We start from the raw sequence: 12818 nt of genomic DNA on the forward strand, positions 1-12818 counted from the left end.
ATAATCGTCTACAATTCAGATTTGAGTACATCAGAGAGGACATGCCTATTTCTTCCCAACCAGGAGGCCTTTCTGAGAGCAAGCCCTGGCAGCTGGAGGTGATTGAGTCTATTGCCTCTTTTACTTCTTAAGTTGGGAAGAACTGGTCCCACTTTGGCCTTTGCTTTCCCAAGACCAGGGCCAAGGGGACATGGCTGAGGCCTCCCCAGTGTGCACGGGAGCCACCCCTGGCCTGATGTGCTTCGATGCTGAGGGCTTTGTGGGTCTGTTTCCACAGTCTGCCTCTACATCAACAAGCAAGCCAACGCAGGGCCGTACCTGGAGAGGAGGAAGGTACAGCAGCTCCCCGAGCACTTTGGGCCCGAGAGGCCGTCGGCTGTCCTGCAGCAGGCTGTGCAAGCGTGCATCGACTGTGCCCACCAGCAGAAGCTGGTCTTCTCCCTGGTCAAGCAGGGCTACGGTGGTGAGATGGTGTCAGGTAAAGCCCTGGAGCAGGCCGTATGAGGAGGGCCATGGGTGTGTCTCCAAAGAGGAAAATAACTGTAATCAGGCTTGGGGGACTGTGGCCAGGGTCTGTCCCCATCTTCTGGGCTCCAGGGTCCTTAAGTGAGCCTGTGTGCCGAAGGTGTCTCTTGGGACTTGAGGAGAAGATACTTCCAGATCTGGATAAGAAGACTGGACATCTGAATCCTCTCCCTTTACTTGCCTCTTTCACCTCCCACTTCCAACCCATCAATAAATCCTATTGTTCTAACTGTAGAATATATCCAGAATCCTTTCAGAATCAACTTCAAAATATCTCCAGAATCCTTTCACGATTCTGGTTCTTTCAAAATCTAAGTCAGATCATGCCCCTCCTTTTCTCCAAACCCTCAATGGCTCCCATGTCACTCTGAGAAAAAGCCCACATCCTTACAAGGGCCTCCAAGTCCTATGTGACCTGGTCCTGGGAACTTCCTCGATCTCCTGGCCACTTCTATTGAGTCCCAAACTCTGCTCTGGCCACAGTGGCTTCATTCCTGTGTCCTCCAACCATGCTCCTCCTGCCTCAGGGCCTTTGCACCTGCTGTTCTCTCTTTATGGAATGCTCTTTCCCCAACTGTCCATGTGACTTGCTCCTGGAGTTCCTTCAGATTCCTACTCAAATGCCACCTTATCAAAAAGCCCTTCCCTGACCACATGTCTAACACATCAGCCCTTGTCACTATTTATTCTCCCTTCCTCTGCTTTATTCCTTATTCATAGCACTTAACACCATGCAGGGAAGTGGGGAAAGTTCATGGTCTAAACCCCACCTCACAGGACATTTTTTTTTTTTAAAACGAGAGCCTTCAGGGTCAATCCCATCTCCCATTGTCACCACCGTCCTCCATTTTCCACCCCAACCCAACAGCATCCAGAGGGAGTGGAAACTGTCACCACAAGTCTGAGGCAGAATTGGGAGCTCTGCCCCCTTCAAATGTTTCCCCTCAGTGGCTCTGTCTGTCTTACCCGAGGCTCTCCACATGCACAGTGGTTGTTACCACCTGCCCTTAAGCCCTGGAGCTCCAGGACTTTGCAAGATGCTTTGACTCCAGGGGGAGAGCCTGGTGTCTTCTCTAGCCCAGCATCGTAGACACAGCCTCCATATCACCAGGGAAAAGGGATACAATTCCCCAGCCACAGGGCAGTGCAGGTGACCCTGCTGGTTGACTAAGAAAGGGTCGGGGAGAGGGGCCTTTAATGTGGCTACGCCCTGGAAAACCAAAGCATAAGTGTTTTATTTAACTCCAGATTGATCCCGAGGGCTTGCAGATGGGGAGGTTTTTCCAACACAGCTTTACCAGCTCTGATTGATTCAGCCCTCCTTCTGGAGCTCCCTGTGAGCAGGAAGCTGGGTCTGACTTGCTGGTAATTGATTAAAATAGAACTTGGCAAGGTCTGGGTGCATGTGTCTGACCCAGGGTGACTTTTAAGAGACTTCAGCAGATGTGCGGAGAGACAGGACAAAGAAGTACTGCACCAAAGAGGCCAGGAGGAGAGTCCTGCTGTCAGGCCTCTGAGAGCTCCTTGGCTGTCCTCTCTGAGAGCCAGGTTCTTGACCCTGCACTGCCCTCTGAGGTTGAAGGCCTTGTCCGTTTCCTTGCTAAACAGCAGGGCTCAGGACGCAGACCCAGTGCTAAGAGAAAGCTCCTCCTGTACCGTGTGTCCCCACTCTTGAGCAAATCCCGTCTGAGCCCTTTGTGGCCCCTGCCCCCCAAGCTGGGAGCACTGACCCCGTTCTCCCTGCTCTCCTGCTCGGCTTTTCTGCGGCCTCAGGGGCCTCGGTGCTGGGGAGGAGGCTCGCAGTGCCTGGCACCAATGCATGAGCGGGCAGAGCCCTGCCAAGTTTCCCTTGGCTGAAGCATTCCCAGGAAGGCTGGAGCTGAGGACTTGGTCATGGAGAATGCAGTAGCGCTGAGGGGCCTCCTCATGCCACCTCCTTAGGTTGTGAGGTGGCAAGGTGGGCGTCCACGTTTCTGATGGTGATGTGGCAGCCCAGCAAGGTGGTGCTAGCCCCAAGGTGGTTTAGGGAGGGACTCAGGAGGAAGAGTCAGACTCTCCCACTCTCCACCTAGAACCTGATCCTTAGGGCACTGCTTTCTAAACATCCGCATGGCACAACATGTAGAAAATGGTGAACACTGGTGCTGGTACCATGGGCTAAGGGAATTTAACCTGCTGTGGCTGGGCCTTGGGCCACCCCAAAGGCTGAGAGGGAGTAGTATCTCAGTACCCATGACCCATTCCTAGCACACCTGTTGGGACGCTCTGCCTTAGTCACACTCTCCCAGAGGGGTAGATTTCGTGATCTCACAAATTCCATGTCTGCTTCCAGGAGGTGGAATTTTCCTGCTATGTGACCATCCAGGCACCTCTGGGAATGTATACACACTGATTTATGGTACAGGCCTGATGACCCAGACCTTCCTGCTGTGGGTTCAGTTTCCAGCACACCTACTCTTTCAAGGTATCGGAGGCAAGCAGCAGTGCCCACCTAAGAGGGAATTTCCAGAGTGTTCAAGTGGCCAGGATGACCCCCTTACTGAGCATCTAAGCAGCTCTTTGCTGGCTCTCCTAATCTGAGTCACCTGGAGTATTAAAGTGACAGGCAAGTGCCACTTATAGGCCTCATGAGCTGGAAAAAAACGCTCTAGGCCTTCTCCTCAGTTTCCTCATCCATATTACGGAGTCATAACCTTTTCTCCATTGTCCTCACAGGACAGTCAGAAGGCCTAAATGAGGTGACAGGTGTGAAAGCTCTTGTCAAACTATAAAAAGCTACACAAAAGAAATAGATTGTTTTGATTTCTAATTTAAATGGGTGTGGAGTTTTTTTGTTGTTTGTCTTTTCGCTCTGGTCGCCCTGCCCCAGCCCTTACAGTGTGCTAGCCTTTGAGAGATATAGTATAAAAATCCAGGCTGCCTTCCAGGTGCTGGTGCTGAGGGCAGAGCCCAGGTGGGAGCAGAATGTCCTGCTGGGGATCTTCTCATGTGTTCTGCACCCTGGAGCAGCTGTGCGAGCTTCATGCAGCAGCAGAGGGCTGTGAGGAGGATTACAAAAAGAAACATGCTCTGGGCTGGAAGAACCAGGTGTTTCTTCTAAATTCTGGTCACCCTAGAGAAAATGAGTTTGATCTAGCGTCACTGTGGAGACATTATTGTTCTTTGATAAAGACTCCTCCCCTTTAGGCTGAATGAACCCTGAACACTGTGGTGCTGCGTTAAGAGCTGGAGACCTCAGCATGAACTCAGGTTTATTTGAATATACCTATATGTCTAGATCTAGACATATCTATCTAGACCTACCTATTGATCTAGATCTATCTATCTAGAGTTGCTTAACATAGATGAGAGTATGTCATAGGGACACAGGAGTCAGTCTGTAAGATCCCAAAGACAAAAGCTGGAATAATTTAGCAATAAGATACATAATATAGTATTGGACAACCCACAACACAAAATAAATATATATATTTTAAACTTTTATTTATTTATTTTTGGCCGCACCATGTGGCCTGTGGAATCTTAGTTCCCCAACCAGGGACCGAACCCAGGCCCTCGGCAGTGAGAGGGCTGAGTCCCAACCACTGGACCACCAGGGAATTCCCCCAGAATAAATATACTGAGTCTGCACTGATATTGATGAATAAACAAATAAATAAATGGAGGAAATGGGACAAGTCTTCCTTTATAGAAGAATTCCAAATGATATAGAGACTCTTCCCTCTCCAGGAGGTAGAGCTTAATCCCTCCACTGCCCTTAACTGTGGGTAGGACCTTGTGACTTATTTCCCAGGAACAGAATACAAAGAATACAGTGGAGGGCTTCCCTGGTGCGCAGTGGTTGAGAGCCCGCCTGCCGATGCAGGGGACATGGGTTCGTGTCCCGGTCCAGGAAGATCCCACATGCCGCGGAGCGGCTGGGCCCGTGAGCCATGGCCGCTGAGCCTGCAGGTCCAGAGCCTGTGCTCCGCAACGGGAGAGGCCACAACAGTGAGAGGCCCGCGTACCGCAAAAAAAAAAAAAGAATACAGTGGAGAAATGTGGCAAACACTGTCTTGGCCAGGAGATAAAGGTTAACATCCCAGTGATGAACTGTGGCTATCATGTACCACCCCCCACTGACTCTGTGGTCTTCCTCCTCAAAACCCCGTAACCCCGGTAAAATCATAAGAAAAGCATCAGACAAACCAGATCGCGGGACGTCTTACAAAATACCTGACCAGTACTTTTCAAGACTGTCAAGATCATGAAAAACAAGAAAAGACTGTGAAACAGTCACAGACCTGAGGAGACCGAGTTCACACAACAGCTACACCCGATGTGGTCTCCTGAATGAGATCCTGGAACTGAAATAGGACATTAGTGTAAAAACAGGTGAAATTCCAATACAACTTAGTTGAAAACAAAACAAAACTGAACAAACCAAAACCTCTTCCCCAGGGCTGACGGGCTGACGGCTTTCTCCAGAGCCCCGCTCTAAGTCGCTGTCTCTGTGCTCTTCCAGTCTCCGCATCCTTTGACGGGAAGCAGCACCTGCGGAGTCTGCCCGTGGTGAACACTATTGGGTACGTCCTCCGCTTCCTTGCCAAGCTGTGCCGAAGCCTCCTGTGTGACGACCTCTTCAGCCACCAGCCGTTCCCCAGGGGCACCAGCGCCTCCGAGGAAGCCCCTGAGAGCCAGGAAGACAGGATGGAGTCAGGTAGGGTTTGCCCGTCTGTCTTCCTGGGCCTGCAGGTGGTTCCAGGTGTCCCCGCCCTCCCGGGTCAGGTGAGGCTGCCACTAAGGGGGCTCCTGGGAGCTCTGCTGCTGGAAGCTCACGGGCTGCTCCTCTGGGCACCCAGGGAACAGTCAAGGCTGACCAGGACCAAGGACACCCCGACGGTCCGTGCCCAGGCTGCAGTGGGAAGAGATGGCTCCAGCTACTGAGAGCTGACATTATAGCTTCTAGGCCTATGTTATTAGAATTTAGACAATGAGACCGCATCACATGCAATGAGTGATTTTTTTCCTCTCTTCTAATTAAGACTCTTGAGCATTTATTCATCATCGTTGAGTAATTGAAGGACTACTAGCCTAAGGAACAAAGAAATCCTGAAGAAACAAGGGCTAACGAATTGATTACGTTGGTCCTGTCTGGGGGCCTCAGATTCCTATCCAGGTCAATAAAATGTGTAACAGAGTGTCTGTCGTGGCAGGAATTTGACCTGCCCATAAATCACATATGTCCTTCAGTGAGAGTGTTTCTCTCTCGTCACGGGATAGAAAGTGACCCAGGGGCTGAATGCCTTTTGTATCACCAGCCCCAGAATAGCTCAGCATAGGGAAGTGGCCAGTGGAAGTGCAGCAAGGCCACATGGGCAAACTTGCCACACTGTTGTCTGCCCAATGGGCTGCTCCTTCCTTCCCCACTTAGCGGCCCTGAGTTATGGATTTGCAAGGAGTTGAACATGAGTCCAGGTTCTAGATTCCAGGTTCCCAAGGATGAGCAGGCATGTTGCCTTTTTTCTTTCTCTGGAAGCAGTGTTGTTGATACGTAAAGAACACATAGACAGTGAAATGGAATCTAACCATTATGTCATTCTGCAAACACTTGCTGAATCTTTTCTGTTCCAAGCACCATGTGAGACCCTGTCTTGGAATAAGGCAAATATGTATGTGAGCTTAGGAAAGTTTTTGAGGTATTGAGTAACCAGTATGAATAATGAAAAACTTACATTTGCAGGTATGTGCTCACAGACAGGCTTAGAGCATTCAACAAAACGATACTTATAATAGGAGTGGCTGTGTTTTAAGCCTAGGAGGACATCAGGGAAGGATAAAGTTAGATTCTAAGCATAGATTTTTCTCACATCCTGTCAAGAGCCTTGTCTACAGTTTTACTTTAAACTCTCAGAGACCTGGGAAACAGGAAGAAATCTGGCCTTTACAAAGAAATGTACCTAATTAAATATAGTTTGTGTGAGCAGATGCTATATACTTCTGTGTTTTTCTTGATGCCTCTATATGTGTGAGCTTGGGAAAGTCTTCTCATGTCTCTGGGCCTCAGTTTCCTGTGTGAAATGATGGGCTGAGTTGCTCATGTATAATGTTCTGGTTCTGACAGTCAAGAATCTGGCCTCTCTTGTAAACCTTAGTTGACTCAGAAACATATTGTAAAGCTCACGTATCTTCCAGTGAATCTTGCAATGAAAATAGCAGATGATGATCTGATTTCACTTCGCACACCCTAAAGTCATTGTTACATTGAACAAGCAATGACCCATGGACATAATCATAAAGCCACGTAATTCATGTCTCCCATTCTCCTTTAAATGAAAGTCTCCTGTGAGACCACTTCTTCCCTGTCCATGGATGAAATTTAGGGCAAATCTCGTGACTTTTCTGGCTCCTTTCAGATAACAAAACACTCTCTAGTAAATGATTAATATGTCCAGGTCAGTGTGATCATCCAACTTTAAATTTCACTCAAAGATGGAACTACTCCCCATTCCCAGCTCAGCCCTGCTTCAGGCCAGTTGCCTGCAGCAGTAAAGGAGGGCATGGTTGGCTTCTCTCCACCTCCTGCCCAACCCTATGTTTTTGCCCCTTCCTTATCTAGCTAATAATGATTCCCGATCCTTCCTGATCAGAGTGAGGGAAGGAGGAGACGCAAGAGGTAGGAGAGTTTTTACTTGACTAATCCCGCTGTGAGCTGGCATCAGCCTCCCTGGTTCTGGCAGATGTTTCAAGCTGATTCTGCAGCCTGTGGGCTCTTGCATGGGTCCTTTGGTGATCCTACCATCTCTCATCTGCACGTTCCTTGACATGGACAAAGGTAACTCTTCTCTGGCTGGTCACTTACAGTTCTTCCCACAGCCTCAAGGCATCTGTGGGTACATCTCTAACTTCTTTCTGCTGAGGCCCCCTTGTGCCTCCAGACAGTCCTATGGAAAGGATCTAAGATAATCTCACTTCAGATCTCTCTTCTGATGGCCCGCATCTGGTCCCTTAGAAACACCCTTTGCCCAAACAAACTCAGGGCGTGCAGGCTGATCTCAGCAGACACCTCTCCTTTGTCCTGCCATCACAGCAGCCAGACTTTTTGGTTTCTCATGGAAATCAAGCAGTAATCCATTGTGTCTGTTGAGCTCCAGGGACAGATATCAAGCTATTCACACGGCCACATTGAAGCTCTTGGATCACGTGGGGTAGTTCTCTCCACAGTTCATCTTCTATTCAACCTGCTTTTCAACCTCTACAATTTCTTTTGCAGGCTGCATGTGGGTGGTCATCTACACAGGTAAAACTGGCTTCCCACCACCTCTTTTTGCTAGAGCTCCACACTTCTCTCTGCTATGGGGAGACTATTGTCTTGCAGCTTCAGCAAAACTGAAACTAAAATAGTTTCATTTTAACTTCCTGTCCCAGGAACCCCCCTTCAGCTTTCCTTAAGTGATCACTGAGGAAACCTTTGCCTTGGTTTCCTCCTTATTCTTTCTCCTTCCAAGCTCACCATGCTGAGTGCAGTTCCTGTCTTTTTCCTGGGAAAAGTGTCGTGCAGCCGCCTCACTTCTTCCCTGGGCTGAGGCCGGTATTTCCGCCTGCAAGCTGGTTTCTTTCCTAGTTGGCTTGGCTTTGGGAGTAATGACTCCAGTTGTCTTCATGAGCCCTTCCCTAGCCTGTGGCTGCTTTGAAAAAATGAATTGCTCCAGTTCTTGTGGAAATTGTTCCCCGTGCCCTGGGTGCTACAGAACCAAGCGCTGTGTGTTTCTTGTGTCTGGGGCCCCAGGGAGGGTGGAGGAAGCAGCTACGGCACAGTAAGCTTTGAGCAGCCCCCTGGCGCACACCTCTCCTACCTGTTTGCCATGGAGCCTAGGATGACACCACTAAAGAGTTTGCCTTTAGGGCTTCCCTGGTGGCGCAGTGGTTGAGAGTCCGCCTGCCGATGCAGGGGACATGGGTTCGTGCCCTGGTCTGGGAAGATCCCACATGCCGCGGAGCGGCTGGGACCGTGAGCCATGGCCGCTGAGCCTGCGCGTCCGGAGCCTGTGCTCCACAACGGGAGAGGCCACAGCAGTGAGAGGTCCAGGTACCGCAAAAAAAAAAAAAAAAAAAAAAAAAAGGAGTTTGCCTTTAGACTAAGACATTGCCTCTTTAGGATTGCCTTGTCAAAGTTCCCTTAAAGGATAACATATCAAGTTATTATTACCTTGGATGAGGAATTAGTTTATTACCCACTTTCCCATGATTATGGCAAGAAAGGCAGGTGTACTTATAAGCGAAGGGGTGGAGGTCTTCATTGATTTTAGGCTTCACATCCATCCGTAGGACCACATCATTCCTAAACAAGATTGTACAGTCTTGAACTCATTTGAACCAGATCCTGCTCTGCCCCAAGGTTGTTCAGTCAAAGCTGGAGTGTTCCAGGTTTGGTGCCATACAGTTAGAGGGTTTGTCAACACTCATTAGGACATTTCCAAAAGACAGTTAATCAGACAGTAAGAAAATGCAAAGCCATGACACATAAGGAACTATATAAAAAAATGGATGATTTGGGGAAGACAGAAGACAGATTTGGGGAAGACAGAAGACAGAAGACAAATTTTCTGTTCCAGGATATGACAGCAGGTCATGTGGATTTGGTCTTTGTGGCCCTGAAGATAGATTTAATTAAACCTCACGTCTTGCCACTCAAACTCGGGTCAGGAGCACTGTAGTAACGTGAGAAAGGAAAAGCTCAGTGGCCCTCCCTCACTCCTTCACAACAGATCCCAGGTGTTTTGAAGACACTTAAAGTTGGAGAAGCCTGGGTTTCAGGAATACTCTCCCACGTAGAGGACTTGGCACCTGAATAACCAGGAGGAACTCTCAGAAGACAGCTCCCTCAGGGTTCAGGTGGGGTTGACATTGTAAAGAACTTTGAAAAGCCAAAGCCATTCAGAAGTAGAAGGAGCTGCTTGGATGGAGAGAGCTCCTCATTACTGGTGACAAGTGCAGATGTCCACATGTCAGGGCCATTAGGGTGAACTCTGGCAACCCAGAGGAGTAAGAGCAAGATGTCGCTTCTGGTCCCTTCCAAGCTGAGAGATGGCTGGAGGTGGCAGAGGAAGGCCACGGACAGCAGGAGGTGAGAGGCCCTAGAAGCCCTGGGGAGGGAGTCCCCCAAAGGGGAAGATGAGGATACTGAGACAGAAGGGCTCACATTAGAGCAGAGAGAGGGCTTCTTCCAAATCTCTTCCTCAGACCTTTGAAATATAAACTCTGTCACCAAATGATCTTTCTCCTGCATTCAGGGAAAACCAGGTTTCAGACCCACTCAGCTGCCTGAATTCAGTCTGGAAGGTAGAGTTCTTGGCTTGAGACCAAGAATTTTAGTCATTTTCCTCCGAATCTATTAACTGACAGCCAAATGTTCATGTTTTCAGAAGAAGAGCAGTTCCCTGGATGCTTTAGGAGAATGGAAGCAAAAACATGGATTTGATAACATTTGTGGTTCTGTCAGAAGTCCTGAGATGATCATGGGGAAATTTTACCTTATCTTTGAATGTTGGGGAGAAAAAAGGTCTCAATTATAAGTAAGCTTTAGCCAGATGCTTCTCAAACTTTAATATGCCCTGGTACCACCCAGGCATCTTGATGAAATGTGGATTCTGGCTCAGGAGGGCTGGAGTGGGGGCCTGAGAGTCTGGTTTCTAACAGGCTTCCAGGTGATGTCCGTGCTGCTGCTGGTTGGGGACCACACTTTGAACGAGAAAGTGTGTGCTGACGGAGTCCTGCTCCCAGAGGTAAATTTATTTCAGGTTTTCAGTAAAATACGTCTCTCCGTGCTAGGATGGTGCCAAACCTGTAAAAGCATTGCTGCTGAGGATGACCTGGTGCCCCGTGGAGGTGTCTGTGGGCTGGAGAAGAAGAGAGGGGCGTGAGGGGGCAGAGTAGTCAGGCACGGTGGCACATGTGCAAATCCAGGTGAGAAAGAGGAGGTTTGCAGTGCTGGGGAAGAGAGTGAAAGAAAGGAAAGAATGATGACGGGCAAATTTCCTGGTGTGGCCTGACCACCACCGGCAGCAGGGTCTCTGTTGCCCTCTAAGCTTCTCCGAATTCCTAGAAGACCCTAGGGATCTGTTCTCTCAGACCCTTGTTTACATATCCTCCCTGCCTTATACTGCTAGAATCTGGGTCCAGACCTCGTCTCCCTGCTAGGTAGACTTGAGGGCAGGGACGTGCAGTCCCCAGCAGAGCCTGAGATGTAACAAGTCCACAGTAAATATTTACTATTTCGAATTCTATGCGACACAACAGAACAAACTGTCTGCTCACCAAGCATTGGGGAGATCTTCTTTGGAAACCACAAATGTGGTAGCTGAACTCTTTTGCAAGATCTAGTTTAGTGATTGGCTTCCTGCCTTTTGAAGGTTTGACGTGATGGGAACAAATTGTTTACTTTTTGTTGAGTAGCTTTTCTTGATACACAGACGGTGGGGGTGGGAGATGAGAAAGGACATTTGTTCTTGAGACTTGATGTTTTCTTCCTTGGCTGGTGGTCTTGGAGCCAGGCACCAGAAAACTATTGGAGTAACAGACACACACGGTACGTTCTGCTGTGGTTGAACCTTCATACCCAGCATCTAGAAATCAAATCTGCTTCCTTGTTAAACTACAAATTTGTCTAATGTAATAGCTCTACAAAGAATGACTATCCAGAGCTTATCTCTCTTTCCAAAAGGTTGTTTATTTCTAAAAGGAAATAGAGCTTATCAAGTGGCATGAGTTCTATTATACAGGAATATCCATATGATCAGTTGGCAAACATTTTCTGAGCTCCCTCTACGTGTGATACCTGCAGAGCTGAGGTCACTTGTTCAGAGCCACACAGAAAGGCGGCAGCAGGGTGGAAGCTGAGCCTAGGTTTTCTCCTCCCTGGCCCTTTGCTTTTCCTCCCAAGCCTATCAGTAGGGCCCCATTACCCAGCACTTGCTGGGGTGTGTGTGTGTCCTGTTCTCTGGCTCAGAAGCCTGACCGCACAAAATGGATGTTCACAAGTGGCTTGTGGTACCCCTGTGTCACTTCTTCTAGCAAAGATGTAGAAGAACAAAACAAACACAAATGCCCACTTAGCAAAATCTAGGCAGAAACTGCACTCCAGGGACATCAATTATCTTTTCTCCTTCTGGGTTAATATCTTGGCCCCAAGGAGTGTCTCTTCCTTATCTTTGTGCCCTAGCTACATCGTTGCTAGACGACATCCACAGGACAGGCAGAGCCTATCATCCTAGACACCAGGAGAACTTTCTCATCCCTACAAAACCCACACAAAGTGGCCTACTCCACCGACACTAGGTGTGGTTTGACCTGGTATTTTAAATAATATATGAAATGATGGGGGAAAAAAGAAATGAAGGAAGGCATGTGCAGGCCAATGATTAGAATATTGCAGAGCTATGCTCACCCTGTCATAGCCACGGGCCATGTGAACAAAATGAGCCATCTGGTTCTCAAGCCATGCATTGGAAAGGGGGTCATTTGGAAGGAGAACAAAGTATCAGTGTCAAGCTCAGTTCTTAAGAATCTTTGCAGAAAGTTTTGATGGAAAGATGAAAAGAAGAACGTCCGCAAGTTCGGCAGCAAATACAAAAGGCCTTCCTATATTTTCGGACAGGTAGGTCCAGGAGAAGCCCAGCCAGAGCTCTTACAGCATGGAATAGGGAGTGTTTGCCAGTGTAGAATTCCTGATCTTAGCTCTGCCTGTGTGCCAATATGAGTTCATTTAGGAAAAGCTGTTTATCATATTTTTAGTGATATCATTCATTAAAGTATAATATCTGTACCTATTTTAAAACATTGAGCTAAAAAACAAAACAAAACAAAAAACGTTGAGCTAAAAGGGAAAAATGTAACTTCTAAGGAAAACACTGGGTTTTGTAGAATTTGAAATAGATTTTCACAATGCTCAGTAATTTATTAGATCCCTTTGTGCTGTAATGATTTGGTTCTCTTTTGAATCCTGTAGATATTGAGGAAGCACAAGGATTCAATAATTATTGGTTAAATGAATGAATGAATGAATGTTCCAATTAAGTTGTTGGAACCTCCCAAGGTCCTTTAAATATGGGATAAATAGGCTACTATTGAATCATGGTGACCAATTTGGTAATATTTTAATAGAAAGTATATACATTAAAATGACACAAAAAGAAATGAAGATAATGCTCCGCTTGGCCAAGATCACAGATAAAGTCATTTTGTGGATTAAAGATGCCAACACCAAAGACTTGAGGAACAGAATGATGATGGTGGTAGATCCCCAGTAGGCTTTC

General features: G+C 47.9%; 1 protein-coding gene across 1 annotated transcript in view; it reads left to right on the forward strand.

Annotated features, from left to right (window-relative positions):
* Positions 1-12818, forward strand: part of SCML4 (Scm polycomb group protein like 4) — a 128459-nt gene that overhangs the window by 88607 nt on the left and 27034 nt on the right. Inside the window, exons 5-6 of the mRNA XM_067702426.1 lie at positions 278-478; positions 5030-5224. Coding sequence (XP_067558527.1) covers positions 278-478; positions 5030-5224 — 396 coding nt within the window. The remainder of the gene's footprint in view (positions 1-277; positions 479-5029; positions 5225-12818) is intronic.

Source organism: Pseudorca crassidens, chromosome 13 (assembly GCF_039906515.1).
Source record: "Pseudorca crassidens isolate mPseCra1 chromosome 13, mPseCra1.hap1, whole genome shotgun sequence".
Taxonomy (NCBI): domain Eukaryota; kingdom Metazoa; phylum Chordata; class Mammalia; order Artiodactyla; family Delphinidae; genus Pseudorca; species Pseudorca crassidens.